Source organism: Hibiscus syriacus, unplaced genomic scaffold, assembly GCF_006381635.1.
Source record: "Hibiscus syriacus cultivar Baekdansim isolate YM2019G1 unplaced genomic scaffold, ASM638163v2 tig00111774_pilon, whole genome shotgun sequence".
Taxonomy (NCBI): Eukaryota; Viridiplantae; Streptophyta; class Magnoliopsida; order Malvales; family Malvaceae; genus Hibiscus; species Hibiscus syriacus.
This window is the reverse complement of record NW_024063175.1, coordinates 4,428,801-4,451,621: the sequence shown is the minus strand read 5'-3', so window position 1 is coordinate 4,451,621 and position 22,821 is coordinate 4,428,801. Positions and strand designations below refer to the sequence as shown.

At 35.6% G+C, this 22,821-nt stretch overlaps 1 protein-coding gene across 1 annotated transcript; it reads right to left on the bottom strand.

Annotated features, from left to right (window-relative positions):
• Window positions 1-2,879: 2,879 nt before the first annotated feature.
• On the bottom strand, window positions 2,880-7,499 carry LOC120170245 (cellulose synthase-like protein D2). The gene is made up of 4 exons (XM_039178224.1): window positions 7,481-7,499; window positions 6,058-6,960; window positions 5,040-5,847; window positions 2,880-4,831 (listed from the first exon to the last, which is right to left on the bottom strand). Exons 2-4 carry the CDS (start codon window positions 6,924-6,926, stop codon window positions 3,074-3,076), a joined length of 3,435 nt encoding a protein of 1,144 aa, XP_039034155.1. The 5' UTR covers window positions 6,927-6,960; window positions 7,481-7,499; the 3' UTR covers window positions 2,880-3,073.
• Window positions 7,500-22,821: the final 15,322 nt, after the last annotated feature.

Sequence of the window (22,821 nt, the reverse complement as noted above, 5' to 3'; positions counted from 1 at the left end):
GAGGGATATTGTTGCAATTATCCTTAAATATATAAGATAAAATTATATTATTTTTCGGGTTAAGTTGGGTCATTTATTTTTCACCCTAAATTCGAACAAGACCCAACCTGAACTTCTCCTCTAAGAAACCCGACCTGACCTAACTCGAACCTAATTTTTTTAAAAAAAAATTGATCAAATTGGGTTGGGTCAGAACCCGTCGGATTCGAATCTCGTGCTCATCCCTATTTGTTTAATTTGCCCAAATAATTATATAGTTGAATATTTTTAAATAATCTTCATAATTTATAAACTTTATTAAATTTAGTGTGTGAGGAGACCTTCAATTCTTCTGGAGAATAAGAATATCTTTAACTTTTATTATTGATATTATTATTAGTTCAACCATTGATTATTATTATTATTATTGAGATTTTATAATAAATAATAATAATGTATGTATATATATTTTTATAGAAGCTGTAAATTTTATTAAAAATAAAAAATATCCAAATTACAATAAAGATTTACGACCATAACCGTAAACTAAAAATATTTTCCTAAACACAAGAAAACTAGTCACTCAAGATCACACAAGGACCAGGAAAGTGTTAAAAAACCTAACCAAATAATATCACAATATTATAAATTTGAATAAAACAATATTATAAATATTCACAATAAAATTCAAACAGAAAATCAAAAATTCGACTCTACTCAACTCGAATTTTATAAACTCAGCTTAAAAAAATTTCAAGTCAACTTCAAGTTATAAAATATGACTCATCAACTCGAATAACTCAAAAAAATTTTACTCGACTGGTTCGAACGTTGGCCACTAGTTGCATACTAAGGCCATCTCCAGCGCTGCGCCATTGTGGAGTAAATCTCCACTTTAAATGCTCCAGCCCTGCGCTACAGTATCACGCTCCTCTACAATATCATGCTACATCTAGCGTGTTACTGTAGTAATGCTACAAAAAAAATTAATGATTAAATTAGATTAAAGTAGATAACATTATAAGATAGATAAAAATACATTGAAATTAGATAAATAAACATACTAATTTTTTGAAACATAAAAATACAACAAACATAAAAACATAGAATTTTTTTAATGATTAAATTAGATTAAAGTAGATTAAATTGCAAGATAGATAAAAAAATACATTGAAATTAGATAAATAAACATACTAATTTTCTTATTTATTTGTATTTTTGCAATATTATTTATGAATGTTTTATTTATACTTTTTATCTTGATATTTTTTAGAAATGTATATGTTTTAATTTATATTTTCAAAATTAATATTATAATAGTTAAATATTGTGAATAAAGTAGAGTTAATGGTAATGTAGAGATAGCGCTAGAGATGAATTATTGTTTCATCTCTAGAGTAGAGATAGAGATGCGCTAGAGTAGAGATGAGGGTTGGAGATGGCCTAAGCCACTTGTGTAAAAATAATTGGATTAGAGTCCATGTAATTAGAATATGGGTGAAGTAGACAAATGGTCCTAGATTATAGGATGTTTTTTTTAATTTTATAACTATTAAAAATTATAAAGTGATCCCTGACTGTAGATTATTACTTTATTGAGTCATACTATTAAATGTAACAAAATGATCATTCGAGTATTCATATGTTCCAAACTCTTTTTTTGTTAAAAAAATGATGACAGTCTAAGCTGGATGTTAACTTGCTTACTGAGATATGATAAAATTTAATCTCAAAATCTCAAACGACTATCATATCACATGCAACATGTTAACATCCAACTCAGAATACTATCAATTTTTAAACGAAAAATGACAAGTTTGGAACATATGAATAGTCCCGTGACCATTTTGTAACTTGTAATAGTCTGAGGACTCAATAAAACAATACTCTTTAGTTGGGGACCACTCTGTAACTTTTAATAGTTGGGGGCTCCAAAAAATAATAGCCTATGATTGAGGGACTATTTGTGTATTTTACCCTTAGAATATATATATATATATATATATATATATATATATAATTGAGTAACTTCACCGCTTGAGGCTGTCTTGTTTAATTTAACCTCTCGCTTCCTGCTTTATTTGAATTAATTTAATGTAGTTTTTGTGGCTGTAATGAAATTTCTTACTTTTACATTTTTACTATGATGAGCCTACTCTCTTATCCTTTTTAATATTTACATTTAGTATTCGTGCTTAATTATATTCAAATATGGATATGTGTAGGATAAACAAAATTCAACTCGAAAAAACTCAAGTTGAATTGAATCGACTTGTAATTTTATAAACTCGAATCGACTCGAAAAAATTTCAAATTAAAATTGAGTATAGAATTTGAATAACTCAAATAACTAAATTTTTAGTGACTAGAGGATGAGTTTTCAAGTTTGAATTGAATCCCTCAATTATAAATTATATAAGTATATTACATATAGAAATATGTAAAGAATATATATATATATATATATATGCTTTTAGAAAATTGTTTAAATTAAAATGAAATAGTACCATAATATTATAAATATTTATAATTAAATTTAAAGATAAACTCAAAAAAAATCAACTACACTCAAGTGCACTCAAATTTTAGAAACTCGACACGAAAAAATATCAAATAAAATTTGATTTCATAAAATATGACTCATTAATTCGAATACTCAAAACTTTTGACTAAACTCGATCGAACGTAAATTTTAATATACATTTACATAGTTTCAAATCAAATAGATTTTGGTAATTGTGGGAAAACTCCATTGAAGCACAGATATAGCAAACATCAGTAAGATTGCTGCAATTACTCAAAGCTACCAAAAAATTGCATTGAAGCACAGAGATAGATAACCATATCCATAAACAAAATATGAGTAAGCTATTCAGTGAATACACAAACATCATACAATAAGAACAAAACAGCAGGTAAACCAGTTCGTTCACATGCAAACTCGGTAAAATTGCTGCAAGTTACTACTAAAATATGTTCCCATGGGCACATGATATATTGAACATGCCTAGCTTTTTCACCATCATATCAGCCCTTAGAGGAATAAATAAAGGAATACCATTGAAACGATTCACCTAACATAAAGAATGTCTGATCAAGGGAACTGGAATGATCCTCCAATCTGGTTCGTGTTCGACGGAGGATTGATTGCCACCCAAAGGAGGGATATGGTGATGGCCATAAGACCAGACCACACGAAGACGATGGTAGGTGTCCTCCCTCTTCTTCCCATAAGCCCTTTCGCAAAAGGGTAGAGATGAGCCAGAACCCAGAAACTGAAGAAAACTCCACCTAGCAACCGACTCCACTGAGGAATAACGCTGTAAATTGTTCGGCTAAACCCGACTGCTATTGCTATTAAGTTGACCATCATGATCGTGATCGGAGGTATCATCAAGGATGTCCATTTGACAATATAGAGATCAGCAAACTCGTCATCCACGTCATCTCCTGCTGATTTTGAGGTCAAGGTGAAAGAAATCTCAATCCCGGCAATCACTTTCAACAGCCCTTGAAGCACGGCAGCAAGATGCGCACTTGTTCCACCGATCAACCAGAACTGCTCATTTCTCCACCATTCTTCTAGTTCAATGCCAGACCACTTAATTTCAAGCACAGCTAGCAAGCAAAGAGTAACTGTGATGATGAGCAGATAAGTAAGGAAAGTGACATTGAGAGTCTGGACAATGAACTGGCCGGAGAAGAGCGAAAGCGCAGGGAGGAAACAGTAGACAATCAGGAAAATGGAGGTGAAGGGATAGATTCCGACATTAAGATAGGCAATTCTCTGTAGAAACTTCATTCTAGGACTGGCAAGGAGAGCATTGTTACGGGAGAAGAAAATCTCAACAGAACCAGTAGCCCAACGCAAGACTTGGTGAAGCCTATCAGTGAGATTGATTGGAGCAGTCCCACGGAATGCATCACGCTTAGTTACGCAATAAACAGATTTCCATCCTCTGTTGTGCATTCTATATCCAGTAACCACATCTTCAGTAACAGACCCATAAATCCACCCAACACGCTGTCCCCACTCGGTCTTGTCCTCGTACCAGCATGAGATGACACTGATTGCTTCTGCAACAGTAGAAGCATCAAGAAGATCACGAGGAATGGTGAGAGCACCAGGTGGGCGCCCATTCTTTACAGCTGGGTGATCGGCAAGGGGCCGACCTTGAAACTCAGCAACTGGAATTGAATCAATGAGAAATGTCGAGTTCCCAAACCTCTTAGGTAGCAGGGAGAGGTTCATCTCCTCATCATCAGAATCACCCATTCTAAGGGCACGGTTCTCCTCTGGGCTGTGAGCCATTGAGGAATGTTTCTTCTTACGACCAAAAAAGCAGCAGCTGCAACAACCAGAGTGATGTTCTTTTGATCGTGGTGGGTCAAAACCATAGAGGGCAACCCTCCGAAAGAGGCATCCAGTTCCGACATAGACAGGACCCATAAGACCATCAAGAGCTCGCATGTTTACATCAAAGAAAACAGTATTGTTATTGGCATATCGATCAGAAGGGTCAATCCCCTCAAACCTTTGAGGGAACTGGACATAACAAAGTCGGTCACCTCCTCGATCCATCATGAAGCACATGCCTTCCCTCATTGCCTGAGAGTTATAGATATAGTGATCACAGTCAAGGTTCAGGATAAATGGGCCATTGGACATGATTGCAGATGCCCGAACAAGGGCATTCATGGCACCCGCCTTCTTGTTGTGATCATATCCCGGGCGCTTCTCCCGAGAAACATAAACAAGCAAAGGGAGACGAATATCAACATCAGTTAGATCAATGAGCCAATCCTCAGCAGTTCCATGTAATGGTTCATCACTGGGTGGTTTCAGCATCACCTATGAAATAAAAAATTTAAGACATCAAGAAAAGAAACGTCGGCATCACATTATGGGCTTGAATTCCCATTACTTTATCTATAAGAGTAAAACCTCCTAAAACTCAATCTCACCAAATCCAAAAGGAAACAAAGTCTAAAAATTAGTTCATTCAATGTACTAGTTGAAAGTGTGAAAAACAATATGTTCCGACCATATAGATACATACCTGTATTATACCAGCATGGTCGCCCTTGGAGTGCTCAGCAGCTGGATTTAACCAAGTCCCAGGCCAATGAGTTCCATCAGCCATCCATGTAGCTTTCGGGATCTTCACAGTCTCTACAGGTTCATCTTCCCTATTCTGTCTCTGCAGCTTCATTGCCTTGATTTCCTCTCTTGCATGAAACGCATCAGACCTACGGCGTATGGAGTCTGGCAAACTATTGATACGGACCTTGAATTCATCATACTCACGTTTAACTCGCCGACGGTCCTTGACAAAATCTGGTTTGACTTTATTCTTGTAAGGATCCCTCTTTAGGTTGAAGTAAGATTCTGGGTTCCTAGGTTCGATATCATGTTTACGACAAAACGGAACCCATGTATTAGCAAAACTTGCTGCTTCAGCCATGGCCTCAAAAGTTAAGAGTGCTCCTCCGTCATCAGAAACATAACAAGCAAGTTTTTCAACTGGGTAATCTGCAGCTAGAATCGACAAGATAGTGTTTGCAGTGACAAGAGGGGGTTCTTTCTCAGGATCAGCAGTAGAGACAAAGACATCTATGCCTGGAAGGTCAGATTTTCCAGTAGGATTATTAAGGGTTGGTGTTTCGAATTTGTCCTTCAACACATTAAGGTCTGTAGCACGGTTGATAGGGCACAACTTGGGCAATTGGTCAAGAAGCCATGAAAAAGCAAACCAAATTTCACAAACCACAGACATTCCCCATAGCCAAATAGCATCGTTGTTCTGATGTTTGACCCTCCAAGCCAAAAACAATCCAAGAACAACAATTCGCACAAAAATTAGAAGCCTGCAAACATGGAAAGAGAGGTTAAAAGGTAATGAAACAAAAAGGAAATGCAGAATCAATATAGTCACCTTCCTATATTTATCAGTACATTGTGCAATCGTATTGACCTACTGAGCATAAATGTGGTAGAAAAACACAGCTCAAATATTCAATGACAAATAAAAGCTCAAGTTTGTTACATGTAGTATGATATAGAAATTAAGACTATACCGATAAGGGCTGAGAATAGCTGCTGGAATTTTCAATTTCCGAGTAAGCGGCCTCCAGGGTTTGCTCATCAGTTCTGTTGGTTCAGCAACTTCATCATCTTTTCCATTACCTATATTACCATCCTTTGGCCATATAGCATTGCCATAACCATAAGTCCCTCTAGTCTCAAACAGCCAACGGTTGTGATCGAAGTCTCCCGTCTGACTCCTCATCAGCGCTGATTTTGTTGACTTCATTAAAGACAACCTCCTCTCCATTTTGGACATTGTACCAGAGGGAGGAAGTGGAAGCGGCCTTGAATTATTATCCACTGCAGTTTCATCGAGATCTGTGTTCTTATATGGCTCCTTACATCCAGGGCATATTCCACCCCCTGATCTCACTGCATCAATGTAACAATCCCGACAAATTTTGAAATCACACTCACAAGGGAGAATATCCGCACCGCGTTCATCACTCATTACCTTTGAGTCACACCCCAGAATTGCACATGAAGATCCTTTTGCACCAGCCATCTGTGGATGGTTTGCTTCAGACTCAATCACCTTGTCCATTAGATGTGCACGTGTAACACTATTGAACCCACCAGTAAAAAGTGAATTCGATACATATTGCTCTTCAACCTTCTGAGATATAGAAGGGTCCACGGGTTGGTTGTCAGGGGTGGGGGGTATATGCACTGTATAGTTCATGAAATCAGTGCTACCAAGCTCACTATCGAGATCATCCCTTGAATAGCTCACATAACGACCGGAGGAAGTTCTCCGCCCAAATGTCACAGATGGAGGAATAGGAGGCTTCTGCGACTCTGCTATGTCAGAGGAAATCGACAAAGAAGATCGAATTCCTTTGAAAGACTTTGAAGCCATTTTTTCAGCTCTAGCAAAGAATTATCCTTAGATCCTACAACATCAACATAAAAACAACTTAAAATACCAATGATTTGGACAATTGAGCAATAGATAGTAAAGGTAAATAAATCATACGACTTTACAGTCAGATCATGTCAACATCTGCAATAATAATCGAATAACTTTTCCTACAACAACAGATCTACATTTAAACTGAACAACAAGATTATTCAGATTAAATTAACACAAATCTACTGGCTTAATATTGACGCGTGTAAACATATTCATATTATTAAGCCTCAAAACTAAATCCAAATCTTTTACAAAATAAATCTAAAGCAACAGAGCTCTAAACAGGGAGAAAGATACCTCTAAAGCCCAGATCAAACAATAACACTTATCCAGCTCACACATTTTCCCATAAACCAAACAAATTGACCCCAAGAAAATGAGAACTAGCATAAACCCAATTTTCCTTTAAGGAAAAAAAGATAGAAAAAAGTCTAAAACAATGGGGGGGAAAACAGATCTTAAGCATAGCATTAGCAACACTAACATGGTTAAAAGCTCACCTTTTTTATTTCTGTCTACTTCAGGAAAGAAAAACTATTCCTCTTTTCAGATCCCTTCCTGCATCTAATCTTGACAACCCTTTTTAAATCAGAACAATCAAAACTTTTCTTGAGACTACAAGCACCAACAGATAACAAGGGGTGAACTTTATAGTTATTCTATGCCATTAAAGGAAAAAAAACATCATGTAGATCTGGCCGAGATGGATTTTTTTTTTTGTAATGAAAAAGGAGAAGCTTCTTTGAAATGGGGTCTTTAAAGAGAAGTGGAGAGAGGGGAACGTGCAGAAAAGATAACGAAAATGATGAGTTGGACTGAGTTGTAACGCCGGTTACTGTAAAATATTGTAAACTGCTACTGAACTCGGTCCTTCACCGGCTGTTTCTGTAATATTTTACACTGATTTGTTGCACTTTTATCTCATGTTCTTGCTCAAGTAATATTTTGGAGTAGGTTTTTCGTGTTTGATTTTGGACAAAGATGGAGAAAATAAAGAACGCGTTGCTTTCTTATGACCAAAAAGGTAAAGAAAAAGACTCACTAGCCATTATTTCCGGAGAATTATTGCATTAAAGTAAGGCGAGATTTTAATTTTGGGAATTTTATAGTAAAGATGTGAATATAATAGGCTTAATTAAAATTATACTCAAAGTTAATTTTAATTGTTTAAAAAAAATTCACTAAAAATATATATATAGCGTTTTTGATGTTATACTCTTAAGTATTTGTCGTTAAATTTGATTGGTAAGTGACAAGTGTCTAGGGACGGGCATGGGACCCAAATCCAACTTGATGGAGTCGGGTTTTTAAAAAACATTTCGGGTTCAGATCGGATTGATCGAGTTTTTTAGAGATTGTGTTCGGATCAGGTCTGATTCAGATTTAGGGTGAAAAATACCCAACCCAACCATACCTTAGAAAAACATATAATTTTATCTTTATATTTAGAGATAATTACAATAATATCCCTCTATATACTGTTTTTTCAATTAAATCTCTATTTTTATTGAATAAAAATAATATTTTTTAATAAATATATTATTTTGGGTCGGTTTGGGTTTAGATATTATCTCAAAACATCATGTCATGGGGAGGGTGTATACTTTTCTGGTCAGATCAAGTTAACCAAAAATTCGACCCAACTCGACCTATGTCCATCCCTACACGTGCCAGACTTATAAAAAATTAAAAAATTATTTAAAAATTTTGAAATTTTATGACATGACACATATTTTTAACGAAAAATTCTTTAGGTGCCTAAAGTTAACTTTAAGTATAATTTAAACATTTATTTTTATATAAAATCAATACAATAATATAAAGAGAAAATAACCTCAGTGACCAAAAATCCCATATATTATTCGATTTTAACCAACTTTTTCCGGATTTGCCAAAATGACCAACAAAATCGCAATGCGATCGCTAATTCGCAACGCGATCTCCATTATCGCAAATCAGTTTCCAGATTCGCAATGCGATTATGACTATCGCAATGCGATTTTCCAATTTCGCGTTGCGATTTTCCCAATTCGCAATGCGAATAAGTAAATCGCAATGCGAATTTGGAAAATCGCAATGCGAATTTGGAAAATCGCAATGCGAATTTGGAAAATCGCAATGCGATACTGACTATCGCAACTTGATAATACAAAATCGCAACGCGATAATACAAAATCGCAACGCGATACTGACTTTCGCAACGCGATACTAACTTTCGCAACGCGATACTGACTTTCGCAACGAGATAATACATAATCGCAATGCGATTTTCAAAGCGCCATTAGTATCGCAAAGCGTATTTTATTTTCAAATTCCAAACACGAATATTAATATATTGGAACACTAAACCGTCCACAGTATATCCCGTAATCGCAACTCATAACCTAAAACCTAAAATCACAACTTAGTCTCATCTCCATCTCTCACTCTCTCACCCATCTCCGACGAAATCCGTCCCCATCTCCGACGAAATCCATCTATCTCCATCTCTCATAGCCACCCTCACAATCAGAAATGGAAAATCAACCAAATCAACCACCGAGGGTTAGTTTTTTTAATTATTTTCTTTTTGAAATTTTTGCATTATTATTAGGTTTTTCATATTGAAACTGATGATAAGTTTACTGGTAATTTCAATAATAGATTAACCATTTCACTTAGATTGCTTATTAAATCAACTGAGAATCGCAACGCGAAATGAAAATCGCGTAGACAAAATCGCAACGCGATTTTATTCTCTCGTTGCGATAGTCAAATTCGCGTTGCGATTGTCATTTTCGTGTTGCGATTTTCATTTTCAGAAACTATTCTTCTTCTGCAAATTGAAACTTGAATGAATTGCATTACTTCAACCAAAAAACAAAGACAAATAAGAAATTGACAGTGTTGCAAATTTAAGTTTGAAGAATAAACTACTACTCTTTATGTTTATTATTGTTTTTGGTATATCTTCACAGTGTAGTTTTTGGTATATCTAACTTAGTATGTTTATTGTTTTTGTAGAACTTTTATTCGACTCAATTGACCTTAAGAAATAAAGTCAGCCTGACCAAAACAATTGCGTCAAAGCTTTCACCTGTACAAAGAAAAATGTTTGAGGATACTTGCTTCGGGCCATGGCTGAAAGTACAACATCCCGGTGGAGATACGATGTTGACACACCTGTTTCTTCAAACCATGACTAGGGATCTACAAGATACTATACAACGTCGTGATGAAGAGATATGGTTTGATTTTCCACCGGCGTATACGTGTTTTGGGCGGGAGGAGTTTTGCTTAATCATCGGTCTACGCTTCGGACACGATGATGTAGGTCGGTACACTAGACACATTACCCGCCCATCATGGTTATCCCGGGTTTTTCCTGAGCTGGAGAGGCCGAATCTACACGTGGAAGACCTGACGAGATTATTGAATAAGAAAGATGGTTTTACTCGGACGGATGACGTCGATGTTGTCCGAGTATGCCTTCTAATACTTTTGCATGCCGGCTTTTTAGGCAGAGAGGCCAGACAACCTATTCCGAATGATCTAATCAAATTGGTAGAAGACCTAAATGCGTGGAACCTGTTTCCGTGGGGCTCGTATTTATGGAAAGCTACATGGAATAAGTTATCGTCTGCCTTGGATGATCGAAAAAGTTTGCATGGCGATGGTTCCAAATACACTTTGACAGGCTTTATTTGGGCCTTTAAGGTAAGAATTTTTATATAATGTTTCCAAAATTATAAGTAATTATTTAACAATTACTAATGTTTGTTATTATATTGTTTGTAGATTTGGATATTTGAGGTCTTTCCCGCCATGAAGACATATGCAATAAAAACTTCAAATGATATTCCCATGGCTATTTCCTGGAAGAGGAAACGGACCTTGCAATGGGAAGATTTACTACGGTATACGACAATAAATAATGTAAGTTAACATAAATACTACCATATGTTTATAAACAAGTTATTACTAGTACACGTTTAACTTTGTTTGAGCTTTTATATTGTTATGAGGCCAACACTCCATTACAGAGGCTGACACCCACGGAAGCTGAGCTTGCCACTGATTGGTGGCAAGCTAGTAAGCGTTTTTTTGATGGCACGGATGATGAGCAGCCTCCACTTTGGGAGCCATCACCTCACCCAGAGCTATCACCTCACCCAGAGCCATCACCTGATCGACCCGACTATACACCTCCATAACGACAGCCATCACATATTCTGTCATATCATCGAGCCTCTTCTCCACCATCACCGCAAGATAGGCGACCGGTAAAGACGCCACGCCGTTTATCTCCCTGTTCTCCACCTCCACGGGATGAGTTAGGGGAGTTACGTGATGAGGTCAATGCCTTGCGTGAGGAGGTCAGTACTTTACGCAAAGACGATGGTGCATGGCGTGTTGAGGTGTCTACTTTACGCGGTGAGGTAGCCGCTCTACGTGAGATGGTAGCATCGTTGCAGAATGAGGTTCATACTCTACGCAACGAGGTAAGTTTAAGATTTTTCATATTTAACTTGATGATAAATTTACTCGTAATTTCACTTAGATTGCTTAATAAATTCATTCGGTTGCTGCCAATACTGCTAAACTGTTTTTGTTAGTATTTGTTTTTGGTTTTGTTTTTGTCTTTTGGTTGAAGTAATGCAATCCATTCAAGTTTCAATTTGCAGAAGAAGAATAGTTTACTTTCGCAACACGAAAATGACTATCGCAACGCGGAAATGGCTATCGCAATGCAAAATGAAAATCGCAATGCGAAATGAAAATCGCAACGACCAAATCGCAACGCGAAATGAAAATCACAATGCGATTTGTGTTTCGCGTTGCAGTTTTCATTTCGCATTGCGATTTTGTCATTGCGATTTTCATTTCGCATTGCGATAGCCATTTCGCGTTGCGATAGCCATTTTCGCGTTGCGAAAGTAAGTTTCGTGTTGCGAAAGTAAACTATTCTTTTTCTGGAATGTTTATATATGTTGTCCTTTTAAATGTTTATATAAGTGCTTACTTCTGGAATGTTATCTGATGCATTTTGTGAACTATGATAGAATAATGACTTGGGTGAATTCAATGCAAGTTTGAAACATATTTGTCTTTGTTTTCACTGTTTAAATATCATGTCTGTTTATTTACTGATTTTTGTATTTAATTATTTAGCGGCCCGATAAGGTGGATGCTTTACGTCGGGTTTTTCTTGCACGACAGAGTTCACGCATCAGACGGCGTGCACGTACTATTAAGTCTCCGTACACCCCAATAGTGCGAAGACACCGCAAGAAAAAGCCTGACTCGCCTGTCATCCCTCAAGAGTCCACTCCTATCGTTGAAGAGGCCCCTATCATTCCTCGAGAGTCCCCTCCCACCGTTCAAGAGGCCACTGTCATCGTTGAAGAGGTCCCTCCCACCATTCAAGAGCCCGATTCACATGGCGTCATATGTAGGATTCTTGAGAAACCCTCTGACATGCCGGACCTGATGGATTCAAGTTGGCTCTCGTATGAGTTACCGGCCAGTACCATACCGGTATCTGAAGTGGAGAGGAGACAACTACCAGACACAATTTTGGATAACACCCTTTGGGCTAAGACCGCAGTTGATTTTTATCTACATGAGTGGAGCCAGGGGTGTTTCACTGACATATGCAAGCTCAACGATGATATCTATTTGTTGCTTGATCAGTCTTGGTGGGGTGTATTATTAGGGGTCGAAGACAATGGCTATTTCGATGGAGGGGTAAGTCTTATATTTTTCTTATATTTCAATTTGATTATTTTTTTTTAAATTTATGTAAGTTACTAATATATATCTTTTTTTGTAAAACAGCATATCGATGCGTGGGTGTCACGTCTTCTAATAATTAGGAAACTTAAGGAAAATAAAAGAAATACACGATATACAATTATGCCGACGTCTTTTAACGCCGTTCACTTGAAGAATCAACGAGATGAATCATTTGCATTGGGCAATGGACAAGCTAAACTTTATCCTGCATGGTGGGAGGTCGATAAGGTTAGTATTTATTTTAGATTGAGTTTAAAGGTATTCATAAATAAGTACGCAAATGAATGAATTATTACTTATGATTGCAGGTGTTTATCCCTGTTTTGGAACGTAAACATTGGCTTCTCGTCGAGCTTCAGCTCCCATCCCTTAAGGCAATAGTATATGACAGCATGATAAATTACATATCATTGGCTGATTTAAGAGATATTATTAAGGGATGGAGCTCTCATTTGGCTAAATTCTTGGATGCGATAAATTATTGGACTCGTTCTGGAAACAAGAAGCCAAAGAAGCTCAATATTACAGTTAGCAGAGACGAGACCGCACCACAACAAACGAAAGGACCCAGAGGGGATTGTGGTCCTCTCGTATGCTTGGCGTTGGATCGTTTGATCACAGGAAGTATAAAGTATCTACCTCCCACCGATAGAGATAGAGTTGCAGTAGGCTTGTGGTTTCGGCATTATATTGCTAGATCGATATATATGAGACGCTGCCTATCTGCATCCGCGTTATAAAAATATCCATAAACAATTGGTAAGTTTATAGGCTTGTGGTTTGAAAATGTTTGGTTAAGTACCTAGAATTCAATAATTTGCTGTTTATAGGTTTTAGATGTGTAGAAAGTGTTGTTTGAGCAAATGTTTGGTTTCTGCAGGTTAATCTCAGAAGTGAGCTGCTTGAAAATGATGTATGGCTGCAAAAGTTGATTCAATAGTAGATGAGGAAATAAGAATTATTGCTTATTTTTTGATTGTTTAATTGATTTGTAAAAGATGATTTGTAAAATTTGATTTGTTTAATTGATGTGAACATAATTCTTATTTGTGCTTGTTTAATTGATTGAAATGTAATGGTTGATTTTGTTGATTTCAATCTGCATTATGTTGAAGGCAAAAATGACTATCGCAATGCGAAATGAAAATCGCAACGAGAGAATCGCAACGCGAAACTAAATTCGCGTTGTGATTTTCTTTTCGCGTTGCGATTTTCATTTTGCTTTGCGATTCTCTCGTTGCGATTTTCATTTCGCATTGCGATTATCTCGTTGCGATTTTCATTTCGCGTTGTGATTCTCTCGTTGTGATTTTCATTTCGCATTGCGATAGTCATTTCCGCGTTGCGATAGACATTAAGATGATTGCGGACGTCATTTCCGTTTTGCGATAGTCAAATGATTGCCTAATAAGTGATAACAACTGAACAGATCATAGCAATTTTCAAACTCAAGTTACTAATACATGCCTAACTGAAAATGTTAAAAGTTCACACATAAAATCTACATAATACAACGTTTGCATTTAAAAATCACCTAAGTTAACAGTCCCAAAAGGTGAAGCCAGTTGTGATTGGGATTTTAAAGATGATTGCGATTTTGATTGCCTTTTGCTTGACACCATATGAGCTTTGGATTTTGATGAGAATCCATATTTTGGTAGAGGAAAAGATGATTGTGATGGCACTGGTGATCCATATGTCAACCTTGTATGACCACTTTCCTTGCACCGACTACATGTCGATCTCTTCTTCTCTTCACCCTTAGACGGTATACGATCGTAACTTTTTGGTCGGCCAGGTAGCCTTCTGTCCATGGCTGGTGGCAAAACTGTTTGTAAGTCATCTGGCATGTCCCACTAAGAAGGATGTGGAATAGGGTAGACAATCTCGCCATAAGTCTGTCGATATACTTCTGTAGTGTAGCAATCCATAGCGTATGCGCTTGAATCATCTTGGTTTAGATGAAGAGAAACTTTTATAACATGGCCACACGGATAACCAGATGTTTGCCATTTCATACAACTACACGTCTTTGCATTTAGATCGACAAGCCCATTTAAGTTATTATCCAGTACTTCAAACAAAGTGTTTGAACATGGTTCAACTCTCCATGACGTTGACTTCACAACACGTTTCGTTATCTTTTTTTCTGTCCATAGTGTAACACGATGTTCCAATGTTCCTGTAAATTTAAATAAATAATACTTAGTAAAATATATGATAACTTATGAATTTAAAGAAATAATACCTGCATGGTTTCTTTTCTTGTAGTACCACTGTTGAATAGAGGCTCGAAAAAACTCCATTAACATAGTAATGGGTAATTTCTGGGAATGACGACTTAGAGCGTTGATTGATTCTGCACTATTAGACGTCATGAAACCATATCTTGCTCCAAGTTGATGTACTCTTGACCATCTTTCAAACCCGACATATTCTAGTGTTTGAGCACACTGAGGTAAAACACGTCTTAAACAGTTTATATGCTTATTAAAATCCACTTCCCGATAAGCTTTTACAGCCTTCCAGTATGTCCATTTATGATTTTTTGTACCAGCAGACCTTGATTTTAGATTTATATACAAATGAACACCACAAAGTCCATGAAAAGCATCTGGGAAACACCTTCTAACAGCGTTGTCAATTGAGTTTGCCCTATCAGATATGATTGTCAGATTGCTAATAGGACCTATGTAATCCCTAAGATGCCCCATAAACCATGTCCATGAATCAGAGATTTCAGATTTGCCAACCCCGTAAGCTATTGGCAATATCCCATTGTTAGCATCCATGGCTACTGCTAATAAGTTTACTCCAAGGTATCGACCTTTCAAATGTGCTCCGTCAACTATAATAACTGGGCGCATGCAAGTAATAAACGAACGAATCTACAAAATAATATACACAAGAAATATAATCATTTAAATGTGAAATGCATGTAACTAACAAAAATGAGTCAACATAATTATATTGATTTACTAACCGCAGCACCAATGGCGATAAACAGCAACTCAAAGAGTCCATCTCTATCTGTTTTGATATGAGTTACAGACCCAGGATTTTTCAGCTTTAAATTGTGACAATAAGCCGGCAGTTGGGCAAACGATGCTTCTGGCGACCCCCTCAACAATTCCAAGGCATAACATTTGGCTCTCCAAGCTTGAGAATATGATATACTAATCTTGAACCGAGCATTCATGTCAGTCATAATTTCATGTCCCCGATATACCCTGCCATTCAAAAACATTAACTCAACCAGAAAACCACCCAACACCTTTTTGTTTGCAATCATACGCCACATACAGTTTTTGTCAATCATACACCTTGTTTCGAAACGATCTTTGCTTGATTTGTTAACTTTTAGTTGATAGCCATCTTCCACACATTTCGTATACAAAGCTATCTTCAAGTCTTCCTTTGTATAAAAACAATCATCTTTCTTGATACGAATAACTTTTGTGTAACAATCAACTGCTTTCTTTACCAACTCTTCTTCCGGTATCTGAAGTAATTCTGGCATATTCCAGTTATACTCCCGTGGCATTTTCTTTTCTTCGGGGACTTTTTCTTCTTCAGTATTATATGAATTACAGAATGGATGTTCAACATGTTCATTCACAGTCGTAACTTCCTCCTCATTATCATCAACAACATCTTCCTCGGCAACGGCTATTTCATCATCAAAATTCGGGTATTGACCAATATCAAAATCATTACACGCAGGGTCTATTTATTCTTCTGAAACATCATCAAAATCTGAGTATTGACCAATATCAAAGCCCGGGTATTGACCAAGATCAAATTTCGAATATTGACTAGTACTCACAATTTTTTCTGTTGGCTCATCATCGTCTAATTGGTCAATACGAAAACCGGAATTTGGTGCTCAAAGTTGATTGGGATTTGGATTAGAGAAAGGTTGTGGGTTTTGAGAAAAACTTAGTTGATTACTACCCGCTACTGACCCAACAATACTACTTCTAGGTTCAACAACATACAATGTAACATCATCACTTGAAACACTAATGTAAGCAATGAATCGTTCAACATCTTCATTGTCGGTTAACAAATAAACTTTACCATTTCTCTGATAAGATAGCCTAAATCCACTTAGGGGCTCTAAATTCAATTTCTTTGAAACACGTAACATTAGAGTTTCATATGTTAACTTTTTTAATGACAGTTTTAGTTGAAGATTCATGGGTAAAGGCATATATTGTAAAACACCATGAACATTCTCCCATGACCCTCCAAAACACAAATCTATCCAAACATGATCAACATTAGATGATTTCATGGTTGTAAATTAATTTACTAAACAAACGAGCTGCGAAACTAAGACCTGTTGCCGGATGGGGAAGGATGTAGGAACGGATATAGGAACGGATGTCGCCGGAGAGAGTGATAGATGGAGATGGAATGAGTTGCGATTTAGGGATTTAGGTTATGAGTTGTTGCTGTTGTGTAGATATATACCCAAAAAATTTGTGTTGCGAAACTAAAACATGTTGCGAACTTTGAAAATCGCATTGCGATTCTGTATTATCTCATTGCGAAAGTCATAATCTCGTTGCGAAAGTCAGAATCTCGTTGCGAAAGTCAGAATCGCGTTGCGAAAGTCAGTATCGCGTTGCGAAAGTCAGTATCGCGTTGCGATTTTGTATTATCGCGTTGCGATAGTCAGTATCGCATTGCGATTTTCCAAATTCGCATTGCGATTTACTTATTCGCATTGCGAATTGGGAAAATCGCAACGCGAAATTGGAAAATCGCATTGCAATAGTCATAATCGCGTTGCGAATCTGGAAACTGATTTGCGATAATGGAGATCGCGTTGCGATTTTGTTGGTCATTTTGGCAAATCCGGAAAAAATTGGTTAAAATCGTATATTAAATGGGATTTTTGGTCACTAAGGTTATTTTCTCTAATATAAAGTGCATTGATGGTATTTCGTGTAAATGGAAAAGTTGATAAATTTTTAAAGGGTAAAGTTTAAAAATGGCAACTATATTATCTCAAAATGATTCTTTTGAGCACGAAATTTTAAAAGTTATAAAATAAATATTAAATTTTTAATTTTGTTATAAAATGAACACTGTGTCGTTATCTATGATCATTTTTGTTAAATGAATAATGCAGTATATAAAAATTAATAGTTAATGTCACACCCTAATTTAAGGGCGAAATTTTAGAAATTATAAAGTAGTGAATTAATTGGAATTTTGAAAGGAAATTGAGGATTAACTTGTAAAATTTTAAAGTTTGTAGACCGTTTTATAAAAAGCATAAAATTCAGTGACTAAACCCATGATTTAACCATTTTTTATATTATGAAATATAAACTCTCCCCCGTGCGCATGTTCTACAGATTTTCCAGTTTTCCCTCCCCCTTCAACCCTCCTTTCAACTCCGATTTACTCACTGTCCGGTGTCCGTTTGACGAACCGAAACCACCATCATGTTCGTTGTCGACCGATGAACAAAACGCCTCAAACCTTTTGTCGTGAATCGTCGTCATTCGTCGTTAATTTCAGTCGGAAGTATTGTCAGAATTAACTTGATTTCAGTTGGTTTTTCGTCGATTCACGACTATCCAACCATCCGTTTTCGACACCTCCCGCGCCATCGTGTTTCTTGCATCGTTCCGAGTCCACCGGTGTCCTCCGTTTCTCCGTCGTCGCCTGCGCGTGGAGGGGTGAGAAAGTCAAAGTTTTCGATGTTTCGGAATCGAGCTCTCCGCCGTTCAAAATTGTGAACCGAGCTTAGTAAGTGTCTCAAAATGCCTTAAAATAATTTTTAGGAATTTTTCCGGGAATTTTTCGACAGCGTATCACTGTTCACGAACCGCCACTGCGCGTAAGGGTGTTAATTTTGTAATTAATTTATGTTAGGGTGATATTTGTGTAAAATTCAGGTATTAGTTTTGTAAATATGTTTAGAAGGTGGCTAATTTTGTAATTAATTTATGTTAGGTGATATTTGTGTTAAACGGTTGACTGTTGACCGGCGTTGACCGGGCGTTGAACGACCTTTGACTTTGACCGGGTATACCTATTCTGACGCTTTTTGATGTTCTGAATATATTTTTGGGGTTTGTTTCGCCAAATTCAAACCCGGTAAGTTGGTTTTCACTGATTAATCACCCGATTCGATCCGTTTTTCAGAATTAAGCCCCGTTTTTTGTGAAATGTTTATTGTTATGTATTTGAGGAATTATTAGAAGATGATTTCAAGATCGAGGGTGTTTGAATGGAATTTAATGGTCGATCAATATGTCAAAAAAATTGAGGTAATATATTACTACATCTTTATGTTTTATAGAACATGTTGGTATTGGTAAATGCATGAATGAAAATGTTTGGTCTCATATATGTAATTAATGAAGTTTTACACTCGATATAAATGCGGTAGAAAGTATGTAACTAAATATGGCTCATATTACTATTATAAGAATTGGAGGACAGTTGGAATTAAATTTCAAGTTCTGGAATTAAGTGATAAAGGAATCAACCATGGATATGTAGATTATAATTTATCTCATAAAAGATATTTGGATGAGAAATTATGAGAATACTCCGATAGGGTAAAATTATGAAAATACCCTTATGTTATAAAAAGACAAGATTTGACTATGAAAGTTGGATAAGAGGTTTTTAAAGACATATTGATCTGATGAAACTACTGATGTGCATAAGAAATATTAGTTTTGCTTAGAAAATATAGATAATTGGTTTTTAACCTAAGAGGATTTGTGCAAGTTACTAGAAGTATGTTAAGGGAATCATTTCAAGATCAGAGAATGTTCAAGAAAGCAATTAATCATATGATCTCTATATTATATTATTTTTGTTAAGAGTTAATACTGAAATTATCTGGTTAAGAAATTATGAAAATACCCTTGAGAGGTAAAATAGTCCGAGTTGACCCTGAATGAGAAATTACTTTGAGGATTCGTACCTAACTTGATTAAGTACGGATTAGATTGTTAAAATCCTAACTTTGTGTAGAAAAATTCCTGATATTCCTTTTGTAAAATCTGAGAAGGCACTTGACCCCAAAATATCCGAGTTATGAGTAAATACCTGAAGAACAATTTATCGAGTGTATTCTTTTGTCAGAATTGTTCGAATTGACTGAAATAAATGATAAGTTTGAATTTAATAATAAGATCGGACAGAAAGAGAAATGATTGAAATACACTGGATCTGTAAAATGACTAGAATACCCCTATAATAGAAATGACCCAAGAATATCACCAAGCTCAGGAATGATTGGATATCCTCGAGCTCTAAAATGAATGGAATAAGACTGAGCATCAAAATGACCAAAATACCCTTATGACCTAGAATAAGTAAATGTCTTGGATTAATTAAGGAATCCAAATAAGCATAGGTGTTGGACTACCTTTAAAAGTTATGGAACACAGCTTAAGTGAGCCGATCAACCTTAATGATATGTCAACACCTGAATGACATAAATATTATTTGAATGCGTGTTCGTCTACTCAAGTTTGGCTCGATGATAATTTTGGAAATTTTCAGCTCAGCTCAACTCTAGATCGCATTCAGCATTAATGATTGGATATTTGTTCGACAAATCAACCATGAAGACTGAATTGAACTCAACGGAAGTACAATATGTATCCGAAATTCAAGACGTCCAAATTAATCTGGAAAACTCTGAAGTAACTAGAATTGATTTGATTACTAAGTGAAATAAGTAACCTCAATGACTGAGAATTTAATAAGTGATTTGGATGAGTCTGGAAACGTTAATGAACATATACGATGTACTGTTCTTCTGGGTCATGAACTACAAATCAAGCATGTCAACATTTTATGATATCGTGGAAGCGTGGAAACGATATTAAGAGCATTAGAATATCTGTTAGTTTCTTTAAGATCTATTCAGCGATGATTCCGAAGATGATCTATGGATAAGAATTTTTGGTATTAAAAAGTAAATACACTGAAAGGACAATGAATTGACCAGTTGACAAACATTAATTCTGGGAACTATACATCTAAGAGTTGTTCGATAATCCAATCAATCGACATAGATTTTAAAGGTCATGAATCTTTGTTTTTCCTTATCAGCTAAAATCACTCTGGTCATGTATGAAAACACAAGTAACTCAGATGTAAAAGGATTCTGAATACTCTTCTGATTACGTAGCGCTTCCGAAAAGTGTCCGAATAAGATGATTCCGATAAATCATATTCTGAACTGATGATTCTGTCAGTTAATGAACTCTTCCAATAGTGATTTTAACTTCCGACATTATATCGGTAAACTGAAGATTTGTGTTTCTCTACCCGATAAGATTTATCTAGTATCTCTAAATAATATCTGTAAAGACTAGTGTGTTCCCTAATCACATAAATATTTTATCTGATTTCTGACTTGAATTCTTTTCTGATACATGACTTGGATTCTGTTATGATTTCTGATCTGAATTCTGTTCTGATATCTTATTTGAATTCTGTTTTGATTTTTGATATCTCCGTTTACCAACGGATAAATGTTTTATCTGGAGTTTATTGTTGGAGGAAGATTATATGCAGACTCCTCGGCTTTGTGCTCAGGGTCTAAATGGCATGTGCAGTTGGGTGTATGGTTCTGGGGAACCTACACACTTATGATGTGAACGGATGGGGGTATATATATATATGTTTTAAAAAAAACTGTATCTTTTTACTGGTTTTACGAAACACACTAGATAACCTATTCTGATCTCCAGAACTCAATCATCCGAAATATTTCTCTGAACTGAAAGCTCATTGTCCGTTACCACCTGAAATATCAATAAGATCTCAGATCAGCCTAAAAATCTGTAAATATCTGAACCAATAAGGAAAAAATACGTTTATCTGTATCTGTACGTTCTTCAGCATCATCTGGTAGTTTTGTATTACTGAGCTTTCCGAAGCTCACTCTCTTACTCACATTTTTAGGTTAAAAGAATCGTACCAGTGCGGTTATCAACTTCAGTAAAGGAGCTCTTTCGGCGTTGCTTGCATAGTCTGGTACATGTGATTAGGGGGCATGTAATTGTATTTTGTTTTATATATACGAGTCTGGAAATTTGTTTTATTTTTTAATACTGATAAATGATTTTTATAAGTTTACATGTTTTGATAAAAAAGTTTTAAATTTTATGCTATTTTTATAGTGGGTCGCTCCGGTGGCCCTAATATGAGACTCCAGATCGGATCGGGTTAACCACATCGGTCTGGGGTTACAGTTAATATCTTATTTTATCCATAAACTACAATTAAAATGTTAATTTGATCTTTTTTTTAATATTTGTAAGTAATAATTTTTAAAAAAATAAAAAAATATTTTTAAATATATATATATATATATATGTAAATTTATGATTTGTTTTAAAATTGTAAAAATATTTTTAAAAACTATAATTTTGGAAAAAATTACAAATTAGAAATTTTAATAAAATTCTTTATTACAACTCAAAAAGTAATACAAATTTAAACGGTATCGTATAAATTACACTTAAAATTGAAAATTTAATTAGTAATGAAATGTTTGATTTTACAAAAATTATTAGATCAATCCCGTTAATAAAAATTAACTTAGGGGTGGGTTAATAATAAGGATGATTCTTTTAAAAAAATTAAGGTTTGAAAGTTGAGTTTCATTTTATATTATATTATGTGTAAGTTCTCTTCAGATGTTATTTTAATTTTATAATACATATCTTCTTCTTCTTCTTTTCTTAACCTAGGTTTTTTACAATATTTTTGTGACACCTTTCTTTCTTTTCTTTGATTTTTATTTAGCCAACGACGACATCAATTTTAAATAAGAATGTTTGTCATTTGATATGTTTTTCTATGCTCTTGTGGCACGAGTTTTCTATACTATTGTGACACAATCTTTAGGGTTTTTGGTATATTTTTTTTGCATATCTTTGCGATTTTTTTGTTCTTGCACAAATACCCTCACAACATCTATTTTTCTTATTGGTTTTTCGATGGTCAAGTATTGTCAAATCCTCTCTTTCGTAAAAGATTGTTTGCCGATATAATCAGAATTGTGTACCGA

What these genes read in the sequence shown, in the direction of transcription:
- LOC120170245 (XM_039178224.1), bottom strand. Translation starts at nt 6,926, where the DNA reads ATGGCTTCAAAGTCTTTCAAAGGAATTCGATCTTCTTTGTCGATTTCC. An exon ending in GCTATTCTCAGCCCTTATCG is followed by an intron (nt 5,848 to 6,057) that starts GTATAGTCTTAA and finishes CCATGTTTGCAG; the next exon opens with GCTTCTAATTTTTGTGCGAA. An exon ending in ACCATGCTGGTATAATACAG is followed by an intron (nt 4,832 to 5,039) that starts GTATGTATCTAT and finishes TTTATTTCATAG; the next exon opens with GTGATGCTGAAACCACCCAG.